Here is a 21,848-nt window from a genome sequence, read left to right as displayed (position 1 = left end):
CTCCCTCACCAACGGAGCCGCTAAGGTCGGGGATCCCTTCAGTAGAGCGAGGGGTTGCGATGCAGCTGCGTTCCTGGAGGGACCACCCAACCCTTCCCTCCCGTGTTTGTATAGACAGTCGTCCGGTTACGGGCGCTGCCCATCAGGCATGCGGAGACGCGGCTTCAGCCCTGCACGTAATAACGTCACTGCAGGTTCACCAAGCGAAGGCTCTAGAGGTTTACGAGGGAAACCGCGACCTTCAGTCGTGCGATGTCCACCACAGTGTTCAAGATCGCTACCTTTGGCTATGTCTGGCTTACATGACGGACGCAGACGAGAACAACTTCTTGAATGCTCCTGTCTCACAGACCGGCCCCTTCGGCGAGCCTGTGGAGTCGTACAGCTCCGCTGCGCAGACTGAGGCGATCTCCTAGGTCATGCCGGCGAAAGAGAGCTGCCCTTGGTCCACCACGCCGGCTTCTCAGTCTGCCTCTCGCCGTCGGCGTCCTGCGGCGGCCACCTCTGTTCCCCTCCTCGGACCCCATCTCGGCAGCGCATGGGAACCGGTCGTCAGCAGCTCGCCCCGCCCGCTTAGCCGCTTCCCGTGAAAATCGGGAGCTTAAGTGGCCAGTAACGGGCGACCCGGATTGGCAGAGGATCACTCTTCAGGAGACGGTGATTCGCTCCTTCCCCCGGTAGAGGGTCGGGTGGAAAAATTCTTGGTTTGCATCTGTTCCACCGGCTGTCCAGCCGGTACCCACTTAACCACACATAAGAGTGCATTCCTCTTCCCTCTCCAGGTCTCCAGAGGATCGAAAGAGCCGTGAGCGGGCACACCAGCTCACCCTATCTCTCCTCTATCGCCAGCGGGTGTTTTTCCGGAGTCTGCGCTCTCCGCGCAGGAGACCAGACGACCGCCACCCTCAGCGGGCTCAGGTCAGTGTCACACACACACATACTGTAGATGTTTATGCTGTCACAGCAGACGCACCGGCAGTTTCACCTGTCTCGCTTCGCTGCCCCACCGCGGGTACTTCGGTAGTGTCGTTAATTCTCCTCGTACGGTCCCTGGATGCTTCGCTTCAGTTCCCAGCCCGTCTCGTTGAGTTTTACGCACTGTCCGCCTCGGTTACGAAATACAATTACCGGCACTCCCCCAAATTCTACGGGCATTCGTTTCACTATAGTGAAAGCGTCCGATGCACATGTACTGCGTGCAAAAGTCGATGTCCTGCTGGCGAAGGACATTTCGAGCCGGTCCCTCTTACCGAGAATGATGATAAGGTTTTTTCCAGCCTTTATCTCATATTACCCAAAATACGCGGTGGGTTACGACCGATTTATTTACGCTCCGGCTCTACAAATGTGATCCTTTAGGATGATACGCCGAGGCTCGTATTTCAATATTCAGATCGGTTTGCAGCCTTAGACCTGTAGACGTATACTTCATGTGTCCATCTCCCCTCGCCTTAGACCGTTTATTCGCTCTGCGTCATGGGGTGGGCATATTAATACCAAGTACACCATTCGAGCTGTCTCTCTCTCCCCGTGTCTCCATGAAAATGCTAGTCACGGCATTAAAATCTCCGAGAGAGAGCGTTGTTCGCATTCTGCTTATATTTACGTCAACTATAATGGCTCGTTCTTGGCAGACGTGCGCGAACACAGAGATTTAATGCTTCAGCATCTCGCTCGTTTAAGTCATCAGGTCAGCTGGGAAAGGAGCAACTTTGCCCCGTGCAGAGGATCTTTTTCTCAGTATGGAAATAGACTCGGTCGATTTATTGGCGTGTTTTACAAGAGCGCGCAATCAGTCAGTTCTGACTTGCCTCGGTTTAATTCGAGGGAAGTACGCGGTCTCTCTGAAACAATTTCAGAAGCTCCTGGCATATGACAGCATGCTGCAGCTGTGACACTGCTCGAGCTGCGTCATATGAGACCGCTTCAGCATTGGTTTTACGATCGAGTCTCGAGGAGAGCGTGGCGCAACGGCATACACTGTGTAACCATTACACCTGCGTGTCATTTCAATTTTACCCCGTGGCAGACCCAGCATTTCTTATAGCAAGATATGCCCCTGAGTCGGGTTTCCTGGCATTCTGTAGCACATACGATGCCCCCAGCACGGGATGAGCAGCCACGTATGACGGGCTTGCAGTCTCAGGGGTGTGCCTAGCACCCCAACTGCCGCGAGCGGTGCGCTGTATATCTGGGACTTGTACGCTCCGCTGTGGAGATGCGAGGGAAGGATGTATTAGCCGACACCGACAACATTGCGACTGTTGCGTTATTTACCGTTAAGGCGGTTTTTGCGCTCTCGTCACCTGTCGCATCTCGCTCGTCATCTCCTCCTTTGGAGTCAGAAGCATCTGAGGTCCCTTCGTGCCATTCACATCCCGGGTACGCTCAATACAGCGGCTACGCGCTTTCCCGAGCTGCGCGCACCGGCGAATGGCGACTCCACCCCCAGACGGTTCAGCTAATTTGGAAGAAGTTCGGTCGTGCGCAGATATATCTATTTGCGTCACCGGACGATACCCACTGTCGCCTGTTTTATTCACTAACCGAGGGCAGCCTCGGCGTGGATGCGTTGGCACACAGCTGGCCGCGGGGGACGCGCAAATACGCATTCACTCCAGTGAGCTTAATCGCACAGACACTGTGCAAAGTCAGGCAGGACGAGTAGAGCCTTTTATTAGTCGCCCCGTACTGGACGACCAGGAATTGGTTTTCAGAGTTAATGCTCCTCGCGACAGCCCCTCCCTGGCGAATTCCCCGGAGGAAGGACTTTCTTTCTCAAGGAAGGGGCACATTATGGCACCCGCACCCCGACCTGTGGGATTTCCATGTATGGTCGTTGAGTGCGCGCAAGGTTTAGGTGATTTATCGCAAGCGGTATCTAACACCATCAACGCGGTACGAGCACCGTCCACAAGACGGGCTTACGCGCTTAAATGAAACCCTTTTCGTCACCTGGTGCTCTTCGCAATGCGAGGACCCCAGAGAATGCTTAACATTGTGCTTTTATATATCTTCAACATAGGTTAGATGGTAGGCTGTCACCCTCCACCATTAAAGTTGATATCGCCGCTATTCTGCTCATCACTCACTTATTAACGGCAGATCAGTTGGCCAGCATGATTTGGTTATTAGATTTTAAGAGGCGCTCATAGGCTAAACCCCTCGCGCCCTCCCTCTATTCCTCCTGAGACCTGTCCATGGTGCTGAAGCCCTACTACAGGTTCCGCGTTCGAGCCTTTGCAGTCTGCGAGTCTGAAGTTTTTGTCAATGAAAACTCTGACCCTGCTAGCATTGGTCTCCGTGAAGAGAGTAAGGAATTTACATGCATTCTCTGTTGACAATTCGTGCCTTCAGTTTGGTCCTGCTGTCTCACTGAGACCCAGACCAGGCTACGTGCCCAAAGTTCCCACCACTCCCTTCAGAGATAAGGTGGTGAGCTTGCAGGCGCTGCCCCCCGGAGGAGGGCAGACCCAACCATGGCTTTATTATGCCCCGTACGAGCGTTACGCATCTACGTAGATCGCACACAAAGCCTTAGGACCTCAGATCAGCTCTTTGTTTGTTATGGTGGTCAGCAGAGAGGAAAAGCTGTCACTAAGCAGAGGATGTCTCTTTGGATAGTTGATACTATCGCCCTTGCTTATAATCTGCAGGGCATTCCTTGTCCATTTAATTTGAGAGCTCACTCTACTAGAAGTGTTGCCTCATTTTGGGCATTCGCTCGTGGTTCCTCGCTAACAGACATCTGCAGAGCTGCTGGTTGGGCGACACCTAATACGTTCATTAGATTTTACAGTGTTCGTGTCGAGCCTGTCTCCTCTCGTGTTCTTTCCTCGTTAGGGGAAGCACAGAGAACAGGCTCGCAGGTCGGCTTGCAGCCTCCGACTGCTGCTCCAAACTGAGCTCAGTATGGAAGGCCATCGAGGCAAAAACGCGTAATAATTTGTTTGCCTTCCTCCGCTGCCTTGGCAGCCTGATGTTGCGGAGCATCCGCTGCCAGCCTCTCACTAGCTGTATCCTCGCGAACCTGTGTTTGGCTCGGGCATCCACATTGCGTCCCACCGGGTTCCTTTGTGAGTATTTTCCGTGGGGTTAATCCTACTAGCCCACGTTTCCCTCAGCAGAGCACTGCTTTGCTTACACAGCCACGGCTGTCATTTATACCTCAACTACGGTTGACTTTCGCCCACCAATAGCCCTTAACGGGGCGGTGGCTTCCGCAGCGTCCCTATACCGCTCAGATAGGGCGCTTCCCAGTCGCTGGCACTACTGTGGGGTTAAAGGAACATCTAGTGCCCGGCCTTCTGCCTTAAAACCTAATTCTCCTTATGCTTAAGTGGAACCGGAGGGCTTTACGCAGACACTGGAAGAGGTCAGCCCTCAGTGGCGTTTTGGTAGGGATTCCCAATTCGTCGGTCACGACGTGACGTCGTAGTGACCGACTGAAAGGGAACGTCTCGGTTACGTATGTAACCCTCGTTCCCTGAAGGAGGGAACGGAGACGTCACGTCCCGTCGCCACAGGGCTGCTCCCTGCTGTTTATCGGCCGGTCACACTTTCCGGCTTTCTCAGCGAAAAAGAAGCTGATTTCTACATTTGCACCTGTGGCTTATATACGCACCTGGCGGGGCGGCGCCAGCATTATGCAAATATCTCAATGCCAAGTTCATTGGCGTTTTAGTAGTATTCGAAGCAGATTGGTCTCTCTAAGCGAGTTCCCAATTCGTCGGTCACGACGTGACGTCTCCGTTCCCTCCTTCAGGGAACGAGGGTTACATACGTAACCGAGACGATTGTTTGAGTGTTTCAGGTGTTGAGAGTTTACCTTCTTTGTTTATTCTGCGTAGCGTTCGTACATTGTATGTTGCTACATTGGTTGTTTTACGGTGGGAGAAGTGGCGGTGGCATGCTGAGTCTGTGGTATTTTTGTTGTCCTCTGTTATCGCTGCATTGTCGGGTGTATACACCGTCATGAGCGAGTTATTCGCACAGCGACACGACGAAGACGGTTTGTTGCCCGGAATGGGTACTTCTTTTGTGACTTTCGGAGTAATTTTGTTTAAGCCATGCGGGTGGGCGATGAGGTCGCCACACTCTACGCCAATAGAGTGCTGCACTAATAATAAACTACAGTAAATTACTCTTTGCACCAATTAAGGGAAATAACTGTAATATTATCTGGTAAATTACTGTCTTTTACATTCCCCATAATGCACTACGTCACAATTTATTGAAAACTGTTTACATCTTCAGTCAGAAAACAAGGATTAAAGGCAGGGTAGGCAGGAATTATCTAAAAAACTTTTTTACAAGTTTGTCTAAACTGTCTTTATATACAAATGCATAATTAAAATGTAAGTACTCTGAAAAAGAGAGTATAAAACTCGAGTGTCTGTAGACCTCTCACGACTGTGTTAAACACAGTTAATTATTTCCATCCGGGACGAAACATATGATTAGCTTGCTCAAATATCACTCTCTCTCGCGACCATGGCTCCACCCGTTGCTATGGGATCTGCCCAGACATGCGCACACCCGATTGATTTGAACGTGCACAAGGCAATAGGAAGAGCAATAGTACAGCAGAGAAATAGCACCAACAACTCACAGAAACTGCATTCACATCTTACAGTACCTGCATATCCAGTCAGCGAAGGCAAAAAAGGAATAAACGAAGCAATCAAACGAGAGTAAATATCACGTGGCTTTTCCTCGAGTCGATGATGCGGTAGCGGTATTGTCTGCGGAGTGTAGTCCTCGTCAGAGTCAACAATGCTTTCATCACAGAAACTCTTCCATGCAAAACACTGGCTGAGTGAGTACTAAAAGCCATCCGTTTATAAAAGCCATCTGTTTATATTCCTAGTGATAAAGTTAGGTGTATTATTACATGCGATTGTGACTTGATGTTATTACATGCACCGCGCTCCTTCCTCTCCGCTTGTCTGAGGTAATTTGCGCGTTCATGTGTTTTGGGGGCGTGGCTTAAGAAGAAACCCAGAAGGGAGGGGGTGGAGTGAATGGAAAAGTTAGCTGTGTTAAAAACAGTGCCGAGAGGTCTACAGACACTCGATTCCCACACTCTCTCTTTCAGAGTACCCACACTCCACCTATGCATCGATATATAAAGCCAGTCTAAACAAACTTGCAAAAAAGTTTTTTTAAATAATTCCTGTCTATCCTGCCTTTAATGCATTAACACACACATACACACACATACATGTGCATGCATACAAACAATTCATCCACAGGTGCAGGTGTCACCAATTTGCCTTGATAAACTTGTTTGTTTGTTTACTCTGGAGCGTGCTGTGTTTAACAATATAATAGTGGATTTCTATGTTTAAAAGCTGAAAATGGATCACACAACTATGAGTAAGTAAACTGTTAAAATATTTGTGAGTGTCTTTAAAACACATAAAGGTAAGATTCCAAATAGCTTACTGATTAGCAAGTTTTTAGCATCTCCTAACGTTAACCCTTGTGCATTGTTCAAATTCACTGCCCTTTCATGTTGTTCGTGGCCAAAAAGTGCCACTAAATGAAACTGTTGTAAAAATGTATCAGATTAATTTTTTTTTAATTAAATAAATCTGTTAATCAACCTCAAAATTACCAACAAAAATTCCATGATTGTAACTCTTTAATTGCCAAGTTCATAAGTGATGTTACTTATTTGGGAAAAAACACAAATGACTTATTTTCAATATAAACAGTGACTTTGGAGTGAATTTTTAAACCCTTTTCACAGTCTTGGGCATTTCAAAGATTAGTAAAAACATTGGCTTTGATGAATTTTTAGTTTTTGTGCAGCATCAGATTTTCTTCCTCATTTATTGTTAGTATCCATTATAACAACATTTTTTGATTGCAAACCAATGACAACTTTTCATTTTGCAAAGAGGTAAAATGTGTCATGTTTACTGTTGATCACCATGTGGCACCATTAACCCTTTAGTAGGCCTGGCAAAAAACAGAGCTTAATTTCTGGTTTCTTCTTCAAGTTATATGGATCATTTTTGTTAATGCTTGAATTGTAAGGATATGAGAAGGTCATTTAAATTATGTTGAATTATTGCAGGTTTGGAATAACCATGGGGGTCAACGGTGACTGAGACTGAGGGTGAGATTTGACCTGATTTTAAGTTTCTTTAAAGAATTTGTCTATTTGTATTTGTATTTATCTATTGTCAGGATCCTGCCAAGGAGTCTTGTTTTGTATTTATATCTAGTCATAATGGCAGGGTTCTGGCAGTCTCATCCTCTATGTCAGGGATGGGCAACTTCGGTCCTGGAGGGCCGGTGTCCTGCAGAGTTTAGCTCCAACCATAATTAAACCCACCTGAAGCAGACAATTAAGGTCTTTCTAGGCATACTAGAAACTTTTAGGCAGGTGTGCTGAGGCAAGTTGGAGTTAAACTCTGCAGGACACCGGCCCTCCAGGACCGAAGTTGCCCATCCCTGCTCTATGTGGAGGTTCATGGCCTTGTTTATTAGGTCATGTGCCTCCGGTGTCTTGTCTCTTGTCCCCACCTCCTCCTGCTTATTAGTAATCATTGGTTTTCTCCCATCACCTGTTCCCCATCGTTATCTTGTTTTTTTTCTATATGAAGTCATTGTGTCCTTAGTTCTGTGCAGGTTCGTTTTGTTTTGTTCTTGTGTTCATGTGGTTATCTAGCCGAGTTACCATGTCAAGTTTAGTGTTATCTGTGTTTCATTTTTTTTGTTTTCCCCGACTTTGTCTGCGATTGGGTTCATCCATCCTTTGATCCTGACAACTATTGCCACAGGAATAAAGTGTATTTGTCTAAATATTTTCGGGTTATTTCTCCCTTTTTAATAAAGTAACATAAAAAAAGAATCTTTCAAAGTTTTAGGGTACCATAACGAGTATGGCATTTTATATACTGTATATACAGTATTATTCCTGAAGCATGTGGTACCGTACAGTAATTAACTGAAATCACTGCTGCCAGTTATTAACTGTAATTCCTAACCTACAGTATAAAACTGACAACATTGTTGCCAGTAAGACACCGTAATGATACAGAGACAGTAAATTACTGGCAAATTGTGGATTTGTGTTTCCTTTCCTGGTGACCTTTATCATTTTTACATAAAATTAAGTTCCAAAAACCACATCCATCCATTAATGAAGTTAAAAAGTTCCAATAAAGAAAGGAAGTAATACACTTAAAAAATTATGGATTATTTTCAACTCAGTGTTGAGTCAAAAAAGTATGAATACTGCAATTGGGTTTAATTTCTCTGGAAAATGTTGGGTAATGGGTTAAAAATAACCAGCCCATTCTCATGAAGTGTGTATAAATAGCGTGCAGTGTGAATAGTCGTGCAATACAAATGGTACGCCAATCCTTCATATTCACTTAATACAGCGCATCTTTTTGTGTTGATGTAGTGGTTTCTCTTGATTTGTTGTTTTTTACCATTGTCGCTTGGGTTCCGGGTTAGAACTACTTTTTGTTACATAAATGACATCCTAACCCAAACCCCAATTCTAACTCGTAGAGGCAAGGTCAAGTAGTAGAAGTATAGACAGAGAGACAGAGTCACCAAATAGTAATAGATCATTTAATATCTTTATATAAGTGCAGATTCAGTACTATGCACATGTTCCAATATATTGAAGAAAACACATCTTGGTATCAAGCTGATAATTTTGTGTAGGGGAGAACCAGGGCAAAAGTAACGTGGGACGAAAATAACAAAGCGATTTTCTCTGAGCCCTGAAAACATTTGCATCCCAAACTGTGAAATCATCTTTAGCACACAAACCCTTGACAAAGCTGACAAATATTGCATTATTTACTCATCGTTTTCCACGAGTAGATAAAAGCAAATCAAGTTTAAATGTGAGGAGATCCACTTGTTACTTTTGTCCTGCTGCTATTTGTATATGTTGAAAAATGTATATTATTCTAATTATATATATTTTTTTTTTTTGATAGTGTTCAAACTGTTGAATTTTTCAACAATTTAAGTTTGTACTGTTGGCTGCTTTTAGCCTGGGTGCCAGCCGATCTTAGCCCCGCCCACAAGAATTTGAGAACGGGAAGATCGGTCTGGAGTTTTTCCGTTGAGGAGCTGCTATGCTAGGACTAGAGCTGGGCGAACCAATCAAATTGTCAGGGCGGGCTTTATACGATGATGGACAGATAATCAACAGTAACGTAATGAACCACGTCACCAAAGAGCGCGTGTGTTGAATGGCTGCCACTGTAGAGTTCAGGGGCACGTTCAATCTCACACCGGTGCACAACGTTTTGCTACGGTTTCCGGGTTGAACGACATGTTTCCTGGAAACGGTGTGCAACGGAATGCAACAGGTTTTAGAAGCGTTTTCTCTTGTTTGGTGGGTGTGTCAGAAATGTTGGCCCAATCAGCGGCAAGATGTATAAAACCACGCGTTAGTAAAGAGACAGCTCGCTCAATGGGTTCAAGTTGGAATGTTGTCTTTCATTCTGGACGGCAAGGTCAGTGACTGTAACATTGAGGGTCTTTTACAGTATTAAACACACATTTATAACGATTTCATCAGGCTTCAGAAACATTTAAAAAGGACACAATGAATGGCCTCTCAGCTACCGTAGTTGCAACTCTTGCGTCATCACAACAGGGCGTTCAACACATCACCGTTTCTGTTTAATAAACGTTGTTCAACGTTGTGCAACGTTTTGTCGGGGCTGAACGCAGCCCAGATGTGTGGATTCTGACATTGAGTCTGTTCTAAAAGATATCGACAGAGCATTGATTTTAAAAGAGGAACAGAGAAACGCGAGCAAGGCATTTGTTGATGTTTTTGCCGTCCTTCCTATTCGGCAAAAGTTGGTCGCAACTGAAATGGCTAACGTTATCACGGCGATGCAACTCAGCGTGCACGACGAGATGGATATAATTAGCGGTCGTTGCCAGCTTCTTTTTGGAAGCCCGGAATCGTGGTTGCTGAATAAGTGTTGGGACATGCTAGGCTCCAATATTTTCAAGCAAACGTAATGGGTATCGTCGTGGATGAAGTTTACCTAACGTACAAACGGTAAGAGATAGTCTTACTCTATGACTTAGTAAATACTTCATGTTGTGATATAAACGAAATGTTGTAAACATAATAGGTGTTGATGTACATTCGCTAACTCGGTATAATCACAATGTTAGTGTCATTGTAGCGAAATACTTCGGTCAGGCTGCAAAGACGTAATTTCAACATACGTCACACACTCCGTTGCTCTGATTGGTCGTAGGTCTATCCAATTGAGTGCAGAGGCATTTTTCGGTTGAGACACGCCTCATAATTATAGCTCAATGGAGCGGTATCAGACTCAAATTCTGACTAGAATTGAGTATGACAACGTCAGGCTAGGCTGCTTTTGAAACATTTGATTAAACTGAGATTTAAAATGAAAATGTAATTTCATTATTTTTTACAAAATATGTTTGCAGTTATATATTAAGTCATGTATATTTAATAAAAACATATGTAACACAAAATCCATCTTGTTTTGTTGTGTTACTTTCGTCCCTGCATTTGGGGTCAAAAGTAACAATTCACTACTTATGTTTAAAGTGAAATTATACTGAAGTTGTTTTACATTTTTACAAAATTTCACCTTGAATTGATAGACAACACTTGTGAGTTATTGACCACAGCAAAAATATTTTTCTCTCTATAATATTATCTTTTAAAAAAGTTTTATCTGAAAAATGGTACTTTCGCCTCTGCTCTTCCCTGTGTGTATGTGTTTTTCCTAACAATGTTTGCTTTTATAAATTATCAAAAAACTCATTAAACTTTGACTCTCATAAGAGAACATATTTGACTAATAAAATAACTGAGAAACCATGACCTTTACACTGATAAGTTTCTACAGAAATATAATATGCAAACCATATGGAAACCATCCCCTGTTTATATACAGTCATGCATATTTTTCAGTATTTCTCTGACATATCTTTTGTTTCTATCTGGGTGTGAAGAGGTAAAATACACAGGGGAAGAGGTAAGTTGTTTGCTGGCCAATGTACATTTATTTACATTTGTGGGCAATTATTCAGGAACATGAGATAAAAAATAGTTTTTATGTTGCCATGAAGAAAGTGGCTGAGAAACTGTTCTACATGCTTGTTTGTGCTACAAATCAGTGTTTATCATTACAACCAGGGGCATACGTAGGGTTTTAGAAATGAGTTTGCCCAAAGTTAGACTTTTTTAACATATAATCATGAATCTTTTGATAAGTATTTGAAAACAGAAGAGAATAAATTTGTGATTTAAAATATTTTTGAATACAGTAGATGGTTTTAAAATGGACATGCAAAACCAAAATACAAGCATAACATACACGCACATTGTAAAAAAGTGTGTGATGAATAAGTCATAAAACATTAAAAACCATTTCAGTTTCTTTATTAATAAAGTCGACATGTTCTGCCAATTTGTTTAAGATTTAAGGCAGCATCAAATATTTTACAGTGCACATTGTCTTTAGCACAGGATGTAAAACTTTTATGATATGAACAGATGATAAGGCTGTTGTGAATTGCAAATGTATGACCTAATAGGCAAAATAAAGTTGAAATAGATGTACTGCAATACATTCTGTACGTGCAAGAGCTCTGCATTGCAGTAATGTGGACAGAAGCTGTTGCTTCGGGGAAAAATTAAGATATTTATCACTTGTGCTTTTGCTTGTGCAACATCTCTTCCCTTTTCCTGTTGGCTGACACTTCTGAATGACTTTACAACAATATAAAATAAGGTGTTCGTCAAATGCTGCTATACTGAATACTGATGAAACATCATACACAAAGTTTCTGCTGCACAGACACATTCAGAAGAACACTTAAAAAAAAAACGAAAGGTAAGACTATCACAGCACACAGCAATTCATGGCAAGTTAATAATTTTATAATTATCTTCTTTATGCACAACCATGTAAAATAAAATGTTTTCTGTAACTATAAAGTTGCTTTATTTTTTATTTATGTTGAACACAACTTAAAATTAAACACAGATTATTGACACAACAGTGTGAGACATATATGCATAAAATATGCAAAAAATTATTAAAAAAGATTCCACATGTTATGATGGCAGAGAAATTAAAATGTGACATTTTTTAACAAAGTTATGGTGTACAGCTGCAAATCTTTTTATAAAAGAATGTTTTTATCAAATGTATTTATCTTGCTTGTAGAATGACCTTCGATACAACTTCTCAAGTTTCCCGTCACGATTTAACCTATCATGAGAAAACTACATTGGACATTGTCTTCTACATCATTATTGTTCTCTTAGGCACCACTGGGAACTCGGTGGTTATCTGGGTGGCCGGCGTCCGTATGAAACCCAATGTCACCAACACATGGTTGCTTAACCTCGCTGTGGCTGACCTGATCTTCTGCTTTACACGAGTGACCTCCCTCATCAGTATATTGATTGGCCACTGGCCCTTTGGAGTCTTTATCTGCAAGTTTAATGGCTTTTTCAAGTACACCAACATGTTCTGCAGTGTTTTTCTTCTGGCTGTCATCAGTGTGGATCGAGTGATCTGTGTGTGGCTCCCAGTGTTCGCTAGGAAGAAGCGTACCTTATGTGCTGCTCGTGTGATCAGTTTGGGGGTTTGGATTGTGGCGTTGATCTTCAGTTCACCATACTTTGTGTACCGAGGGGTCTATACTAGGAACAACCTGAGCCGCTGCTCTCTAAAGGTCAGAATATTGCAAAACCGCTTTGTCTTGTCACACATCTACATTGACCTTGCGCAATATTCATTTTCCTGTTGTGGATGCTGATTGGTTGATTTGTAGATGTGATAATTGTATGATGTGGCAAATGTTTTTCTCTGCTTCTTGTGCATGTCATTGTGAAGATTTACTCACAAACTTGTTCACTCCATTTATCTTAAATTTGCAGGAAAAAGAAGCAGTTGGAGGAAGTTCAGCAAAGTATGTTTACTACTACATTCGCTTCTTTTGTGGATTTGTGTTTCCTTTCCTTGTGATCTTCATCTGCTACACACTGGCTGCTATTGGGATTCGCAGAACAAGAATCTCTGGCAAATCAAGGCCTCTTCAGATTCTTGCTTTATTGGTTTTTGCTTTTTTCTTATGCTGGGCACCTTATCACATCCTAGGTCTTGTTAAATTGAGGAATGAAAAACACCAGGCTGTGAAGTTAGGATGGCGTATGGCTTCAAACTTAGCGTATTTTAACAGCTGTGTGAACCCAATATTGTACTTCTGCACGGGACTGAATCTCAGACAACGCTGCAATCAAAGCCTGTTAGGGATTTTTTACAGAGCTCTTACTGAAGAAGGCCGAACGTTGTCCCAGGACACCACTATGGAGGAACGTTCAAACTGTGTTTTAAAAGCTGCTGATACAGTTCACCACACACATGTATGACTGTCAGTGTTGGGGAAAGTTACTTTAAAAAGTAATGCATTACAATATTAAGTTACTCACAAAAACGTAACTAATTGCGTTACTTCATGGAAAGTAATACTTACGTTACTTTTTGGTTATTTTTGCGTTACTTTTTCTTGGCTGAGGCTTGATCTCTTTCAAACCTTGCAGATGTTTTTATGACTGAAAAGTTCTGCATTCAGAACTTGCATATTTCATCACAAAAATGTCGAGCTATGGCTTGCCATCTCAGTTTCTGACTCAAACTGTTCCCACACAGACGTGTATACATAGAGTTCATAATTCTACATGACTACGTTCAGTTTAATTCAATTATTTAATGAATTAAGCTGAAAAGTAACTTGCATTACTCTTTTAAAAAAGTAACTCAATTATTAATGTGTACATTTAAAAAGTAATACGTTACTTTACCTGTTACTTCCTAAAAGTAATATTATGTTGTAATGCATGTTTCTTGTAATGTGTTACCCCCAACACTGATGACTGTATGTCCTTTTAAGGAAGTCACCATATTTGCAACGCCTCCAGGTCCAGACCTGTTGATTCTGCGCATGCACAAAGTCCCTCTCCCAGAGGATTCCATTATTTAACGATTGACGATTGGCTCTTTTAACTGGGAGGCGGGACAAGAGCGACCATTCTGACTTTTGCAATCTTCCCCATTCATATCAATATCAGTGACACATCTTGTTGATATTACATTTCTTTGCTGTATATTGAGTGCATAATAATTGTAAAAAAAAAAAATATATATATATATATATATATATATATATATATATATTTAATTTTAGCTCTTTTATATTTAATTTTAGCTATATATATATATATATATATATATATATATATATATATATATATATATATATATATATATATATATATATATATATATCTTTTATTCAATAAAATGTTTGCTGTTATTGTTAGTCATGTTTCTGGGAGCTAAGCAGGCAGATAATGACAGATTATGCCTGTACTGCCTTACAGGACCAGAACACAACAGCAAGTCAGATGGATTCAGTACAAATAGAGGAACAAGTTGCATTTAATTCTTTTACTACCTTTATTACATAACATTTGCGTATTGTTCTTCCCAGCTTTAAAACAATAGCTCTGTGTCTGCTGTAATGGCTGTTTAATTCAAAATTCAATTGAAAGTAAAAATAAATGAATAAACTATGCAAAGCTTGAATAATAAAAAACAAACACACAAACAGAAAAATATATCTAGGGGTGAGTAGGGTGTTGAGCCTGCATAATTTAAGAAGGTTAAATTAAGCTTCTGTATACAGACAACTGTGTATATTCTTCACCATGTATACTGTAAGCAGGACATATTCAACATATTTTTATTGGCTCCATGTTAAAAATAATGAAGTAGTTATTTGCACTGCTTGCTATTTTTATGCCACAAATGTACAATGTGCAGCATTTTTTTTCAAATAAACTATTGTTTTATGTTACTTTAACTTAAAAATTTAAGTTAAACAATTTTAACTTTTTAAAGTTATGTCAACTTTTTAAGCCAAAACTTAAAATAGTAGGTGGAATTGACTTGCAAAACCTAGTTGTTTTAATGTTATGCTGCAATTTTTTACAGTGAACCAGAGCAAATAAAGTTAAAGGTGAAAAATCCATTAAAACATGTTTCTTTGACATTTTACTAAAGTGAGAAAGGTTAACAGAATCAAGGGAGAACAATCTACATTGATTAAAAGCAATGTTTATTACATTTGTCATTATTGATCAGATCTGCTTAAAATCTTCGAGGAAATTATGCCTCAAAATATTGTAAAAACAAAATGAATGATGAACAAAAGTTCATAGCTGCAGTAAATGTTAATAACATGATGCATTACAACAATACACTCACCTAAAGTATTTTTCGGAACACCTGTTCAATTTCTCATTAATGCAATGGTGTAATGATGTGGGGGATGTTTTCTTGGCACACTTTAGGCCCCTTAGTGCCAATTGGGCATCGTTTAAATGCACTGCCTACCTGAGCATTGTTTCTGACCATGTCCATCCCTTTATGACCACCATGTACCCATCCTCTGATGGCTATTTCCAGCAGGATAATGCAACATGACACAAAGCTTGAATCATTTTAAATTGGTTTCTTGAACATGACTATGAGTTCACTGTATAAAGTGGCCCCCACAGTCACCAGATCTCATCCCAATAGAGCATCTTTAGGATGTGGTGCAATGGGAGCTTCGTGCCCTGGATGTGCATCCCACAAATCTCCATCAAACGGCAAGATGCTATTCTATCAATATGGGCCAACATTTCTAAAAAATATACTTTCAGCACCTTGTTGAATCAATGCCACGTAGAATTAAGGCAGTTCTGAAGGCGAAAGGGGGTCAAACACAGTATTAGTATGATGTTCCTAATAATCCTTTAAGGGAGTGTAATGCATTGTAGCAAAACGTTTATAAACTTGTTTGTAACATCTGTCTCTGCCCCCTGACTTCCACCTCACCACTAGAGACCGCTCTGTCCTACATTTAAAGAAATTCATTTACTCAAGACCTGTTACTGATCATATGGGGACAAATTTGTCCACAAAAATTAACTAAATCCAACAAATGTTCTCTTTAGGGATGTCCTTATTGTAAAAAGGGTGTATATCTAAATCAGGTGTTTTAAATAAGGAGACATCTAAAACTTTCTGGGAGGGGGTCCTGGAGGACCAGGATTGGGAAACACTGATCTAAAGAAAGTTTTGTACTAGGGTTAAGTTAGGTTCTAGTCATTATAATTAGCTATAAATATATATAATCATATTTTCACACAAGAAACACACACACACACACACACACACACACACACACACACACACATGTATGTATATATATATATATATATATATATATATATATATATATATATATATATATATATATATATATGCATTTTTTCCCTCTTCCTGTTGGCTGACACTTCTGATTGACTCAAGAAAAGATGAAAAAGTGAGTTCCTCAAGAGCTGAATGCTGAATAGACTGAACTGTGACCAACTCATACACAATTTCTGCTACACAGACTCATTTAGAGGTGACAAACACTTACAGTATTGACATTGTGAACAGTACAGGTAAGACATCACAGCACAGCAAATCATGACAAATTTGTTTGTATTTCTTTTGCACAAACATGTTTTTTAACAATACATTTTTATGTAATATACTATGTTTCCTGTAACTGTAAAATTGCTTTAGCTGATTTAAAATGTAAAATATTTCATTGCAAAATTTACACAACTAAAATATTTAGTGATATGTGAATAAAGTTTCTGAATGAATTTATATTATTGCTTTGAAATTACCTTCAAAAGCTTCAATAAAGATTTATATAACTGTATATGTGGTGATAGATCAAGCTGCATTTGTACAAAAATAATGGAAATTTAATAAAGTATGTTTGCACATTTTACCAGTAGGACATTGGAAAGTCAAAAGTACAAGGTAACTAAGATGGACAAACATGGTCGTTGTAGGAATTGATGCAGCACATATTGGGATATTAATCATATTTTCACATAAGAAACACACACATCTCTCATACAAACGAACACCTTAAGTTTGTTTCTAGAACCAATTCTCACGTAAAACAGAGGGTTTGATGTAACACTTGCTAAAATATTTCAATTTCGTTTGACCTAAATACTAGAGGTGGATATTGTTTGAGAATTTGGCTATAATAGATATATTACCACATGTCTTTCCATCATCCTTCTTATAAACATGCTGTGATTATGCAGCATATAGATAGATATTTTAAAAATGGATATAAATAATTGAATTTACATTTCATTATTGTTGCACACTTGTCTCACCATCTTCTGACAGAGAGAGAGAGAAACACCATTCAAGCACAACTCGCCGTAACTATGCTAACTATTATTTTACAGAAGAAACACTAAAGCACCTTTTCTGAATGCATTAAATTGATCTGTTTTAATTGTAGTATGAGCTTCAATACATCTGTTGCCCATCAATCCAAAGTTAACCATGAGAAAACTCCACTGGACATTGTCTGCTACACCATCATTGTTCTCTTAGGCACCACTGGGAACTCTCTGGTCGTCTGGGTGGCCGGCGTCCTTTTGAAACCCAGCATAAACAATGTATGGCTGATCAACCTTGCTGTGGCTGACCTGATCTTCTGCATGACACAAATGACCTCTCTCATCAAGATTTTCATTGGCTACTGGCCTTTTGGAGACTTTATATGCAAGTTAACTGGCTTTTTGATGTATGCCAACATGTTCTGTAGTGTTTTTCTTCTGGCTGTCATCAGTGTGGATCGAGTGATCTGCGTGTGGTGTCCAATATTTGCCAGGAGGAAACGGACTTTATTTGCTGCTCGTCTGATCAGCTTGGGGGTTTGGATTGTGGCAGTCATCTTCAGTTCACCAAACTTTGCATTTTGGAAGGTCTACCCTGGCAAGAACAACAGCAACTGCTCACTAAAGGTCAGAAAAGCTTTTCCTGCCTGAATGTAGTGTCACACATCTACATTTATACATTTATACATACACACACACACACACACATATTTAAGCAATATCGCTCGAGTAGGAGTGTGATATAGCTCTATATCATCACGGCTGTGATTAGGCCAGAGGCACGAGGCCGTAGGCCGAGTGCCGGAGGCAATCACAGCCGTGATGATATAGAGCTATATCACACGACTCCGAGAGCGATATTGCTTTTATACAACAGTTCGACGGCACACGTTTGAAAAACGAAAACTAGAAAACAACAACGGAGTTATTTTAAAAGCCTCTTTGTTTGAGAACTACTTCTTCCGCCACGGATTTGACGTTTGACGGAAAAGCCGTTACTTTATATTACCGTTTCTTGGTCACAAAGTGTAGTTTTAAGATTAGTTCAGTCGAGAATGTATATGTATTATAATTAAATCTGCAGTCGATTAGTAAAGATATAGCGCCTGTTTGAACGTTTGCTTAGTGAGATTCGGTACGAATGAGAACCAAAGCATGAGCGGACATCAGTGTTCACTCGCCCCGCTGACCACCGCCCTCTCTGGGCTACATCTCTGACAGAAATACCCTGGCTCTCATGTTGGCCTTGTTTGTTTATGATCGTCAAAATGAGATCAAATCAGCAGTATTTGGTGTCATGATCAAACGATTACTTGTTTTTTAATTCATATTTAGTGTCTTTTGTGTTGTTATTGTTTTGGCGCGAGGTAAAAGTTAATAAAACTACTTGTATAACGTTACTATTGCTTTCTCATTTATTCTTAACGTGATACGAGCACTTGATTATTATTATTAAACTTTGTTCTTGTCAGTACAATATAAAATGTTTTTTTATAAGTGTCAGAGAGATGTTTTTGCATGCTGCTTATAAATAACATTATACCAGTGGCGATATCTCATAACATGTTTTAATAGTCACGCCACGATAAAGTAAATGATCAATGTCCACATTTAAAAGCTGCGGTGCTTACCTGCTGTTCCACGGTGTTTTCACGTTCTGATGAGATATAGCTCCAGAAAAAAAACGAGTGTTTATATTCCTCTTTCCAAGTGTTAATCGTCCACACGATGTGACAAGACATTTCTCCCATTAACTTTAACGTAACATCCAATAATAACTTCCAATTGGGGATTCACAGACTGATTTATGAGCTAGTAAACTAATGAGATACACGGAGAGTGATTCAAAACAGCGCGTCTGTGTTTTTCCATTCAGAGATGAGCCTGCTTAGGACCTCCATTCACTAGGTGGCGGAATGATACGAAAGGTGAAGCGGTTACAGTGCCGATATTAGCACAATATCGCATAGCTCTTAGCCAATCAGATTCGAGAACCAGAAAGAATATATATATATATACCGTGCTTCGGGTCATTGTCATGTTGAAAGACCCAGCCTTGACCCATCTTCAATGCTCTAACTGAGGGAAGGAGGTTGTTCTCCAAAATCTAACAATACATGGCCCCGGTCATCCTCTCCTTAATACAGTGCAGTCGCCCTGTCCCAGAAAAACACCCCCGAAGCATGATGCTACCACCCCCATGCTTCACAGTAGAGATGGTGTTCTTGGGATGGTACTCATCATTCTTCTTCCTCCAAACACGTTTAGTGGAATTATGACCAAAAAGTTATATTTTGGTCTCATCTGACCACATGACTTTCTCCCATGACTCCTGTGGATCATCCAAATGGTCATTGGCAAACTTAAGACGGGCCTGGACATGTGCTGGTTTAAGCAGGGGAAACTTCCGTGCCATGCATGATTTCAAACCATGACGTCTTAGTGTATTACCAACATTAACCTTGGAAACGGTGGTCCCAGCTATTTTCAGGTCATTGACCAGCTCCTCCCGTGTAGTTCTGGGCTGATTTCTCACTTTTCTTAGGATCATTGAAACCCCACAAGGTGAGATCTTGCATAGAGCCCCAGTCAGAGGGAGATTGACAGTCATGCTTCTTCCATTTTCTAATGATTGCTCCAACATATATATATATATATATATATATATATATATATATATATATATATATATATATATATATATAACTAAGTTCGGGAGGAGCATGGTCATGTGATCCAACCAATCAGTGCAAAGAGGTGCCTATAAATATTAGTCCCTCACCTCTGTCCCGTGACATATTTTTAGCAGCATCCCTCCTCCACACGATCACCTCACTTTCATCTAGATTCATTTATGACAATATATATATATCCAGCATCCAGAACAGCAACTATTCATTTTTGTTATTGTTATATGAATGATTTTGGTCTGGATGCTGATTGATCTATCTATAGTTGTGATAAAACATTTCACCAAGCTACTATTATGCATTCATAATATTCACAATATAGCACTCTCTCGTAACTTATTTTACTTCATACTCTAAATAATGATGATGTTGCATTCTAGGTAGAAAAGAAATTAAAACTTGCTGTTTACATAAGTGATTTAACTTTATTATTCCATTTGTCTAAAAATTGCAGGAAGAAGTAAAGGCCAGTGAGACTGATTCAGCAAAGTATTTTAACTACATTCGCTTCTTTTGTGGATTTTTGTTTCCTTTCCTGGTGATCTTTATCTGCTACACACTGGCTGCTATTGGGATTCGCAGAACGAGATTTTCTGGCAAATCAAGGCCTCTCCGGATTCTTGCTTTATTGGTTGTTGCATTTTTCTTATGCTGGGCACCTTATCACATCCTACGTCTCAAAAAGCTAATGAATAGAAACGACACATATGTGGGATGGCATATGGCTACAAACTTAGCTTATTTCAACAGCTGTGTGAACCCAATGCTTTACTTTTGCATGGGACTGAATCTCAGGCGACGCAGCGGTCAAAGCCTTTTAGGGATTTTTTACAGAGCTCTTAATGAAGAAGGTAGAATTCTGTCACACAACACCACAATAGAGGAATGTTCAAGTAGACCTTTATCACTAGAATTGGAACCTGTGTCACCACCATGTTAAGTTAATTACAGATACAAATTTTAAACTATTAAAATGCTCTTGTCTCATTGAATGGTTCTTCTTTATATCTGTAGTGTCCTTTCCTAAGACTTAAAACTTTTTATTACATTTATCACATAGTATTTACTTTGGTCCTTTTTTGTATTTTATAGTAATAGATAATATGTCTATTTTGATAAAGTAAATGCCACATGATGGAATGACTGAGCTTTGTCACTTTTTAAATTGTACCGAATCCTCCGATGCAACAGAATGCTTATGAAGATGTTTTTCCCACTTCCACTTTCTGAACTGTGTGAACATTTTTTTTTTTTTTTTGCATTTAGCAAATGCTTTTATCCATTGAGCTTACAGAGAGTCTTTTTCTATAATTCCAATTTTTACCACCATTGTTTTACAACTCTTACAATAAAACTAAACCACTGATGAAACTGCAAAATGCAAAACTCAAACTGCACATTTTAATAATCTTCATTGTTTTTATTTCAACCAAACCAGCACACAAATACACAAGCAAACGTATTTTGTTATATAAAGTTACAGCATTCATGACTAGTCTAGATTTAAAGTGTAAATTAAAATTACATGTACAGTCAATTCTTGAAGATTTAAGGCAGCATCATATATTTTACAGTGCACTTTGTGTTTAGCACAGGATGTAACACTTGTATGATATGAACAGATGATAAGGCTGAATTTGCACGACTGACACATATGACCTCACAATGCAATAAATGCTTTAACGAACAGAAAAGATGCAACACCAAATATAAAAATAAGCAAAACAAATTCATAATACTATATCTACTTTAATACTGTACATGCAAACGCTCTACTGTCTAGCAATGTGCCAAATAGCTATTTCTTTGAAAATACATGGGATGATAGGAAATATATATAATATATAATAATT

At 40.2% G+C, this 21,848-nt stretch overlaps 2 protein-coding genes across 2 annotated transcripts; both read left to right on the top strand.

Annotated features, from left to right (window-relative positions):
- Positions 1 to 11,676: 11,676 nt before the first annotated feature.
- On the top strand, positions 11,677 to 13,426 carry LOC129455679 (C3a anaphylatoxin chemotactic receptor-like). Its single transcript, XM_055220444.2, has 3 exons — positions 11,677 to 11,879; positions 12,216 to 12,729; positions 12,935 to 13,426. The coding sequence occupies exons 2-3, from the start codon at positions 12,217 to 12,219 to the stop codon at positions 13,424 to 13,426; spliced, it is 1,005 nt and encodes a 334-aa protein (XP_055076419.2). The 5' UTR covers positions 11,677 to 11,879; position 12,216.
- Positions 13,427 to 17,211: 3,785 nt separating this feature from the next.
- Positions 17,212 to 21,281, top strand: LOC129412700 (formyl peptide receptor-related sequence 4-like). Its single transcript, XM_055167074.2, has 2 exons — positions 17,212 to 17,932; positions 20,450 to 21,281. The coding sequence occupies exons 1-2, from the start codon at positions 17,426 to 17,428 to the stop codon at positions 20,933 to 20,935; spliced, it is 993 nt and encodes a 330-aa protein (XP_055023049.2). The 5' UTR covers positions 17,212 to 17,425; the 3' UTR covers positions 20,936 to 21,281.
- The last annotated feature ends 567 nt before the right edge of the window (positions 21,282 to 21,848 follow it).

The sequence above is a fragment of the Misgurnus anguillicaudatus genome, chromosome 20, assembly GCF_027580225.2.
Source record: "Misgurnus anguillicaudatus chromosome 20, ASM2758022v2, whole genome shotgun sequence".
Taxonomy (NCBI): Eukaryota; Metazoa; Chordata; class Actinopteri; order Cypriniformes; family Cobitidae; genus Misgurnus; species Misgurnus anguillicaudatus.
The sequence above is the reverse complement of the archived record's forward strand: the minus strand, read 5'-3'. Positions and strand labels throughout refer to the sequence as shown.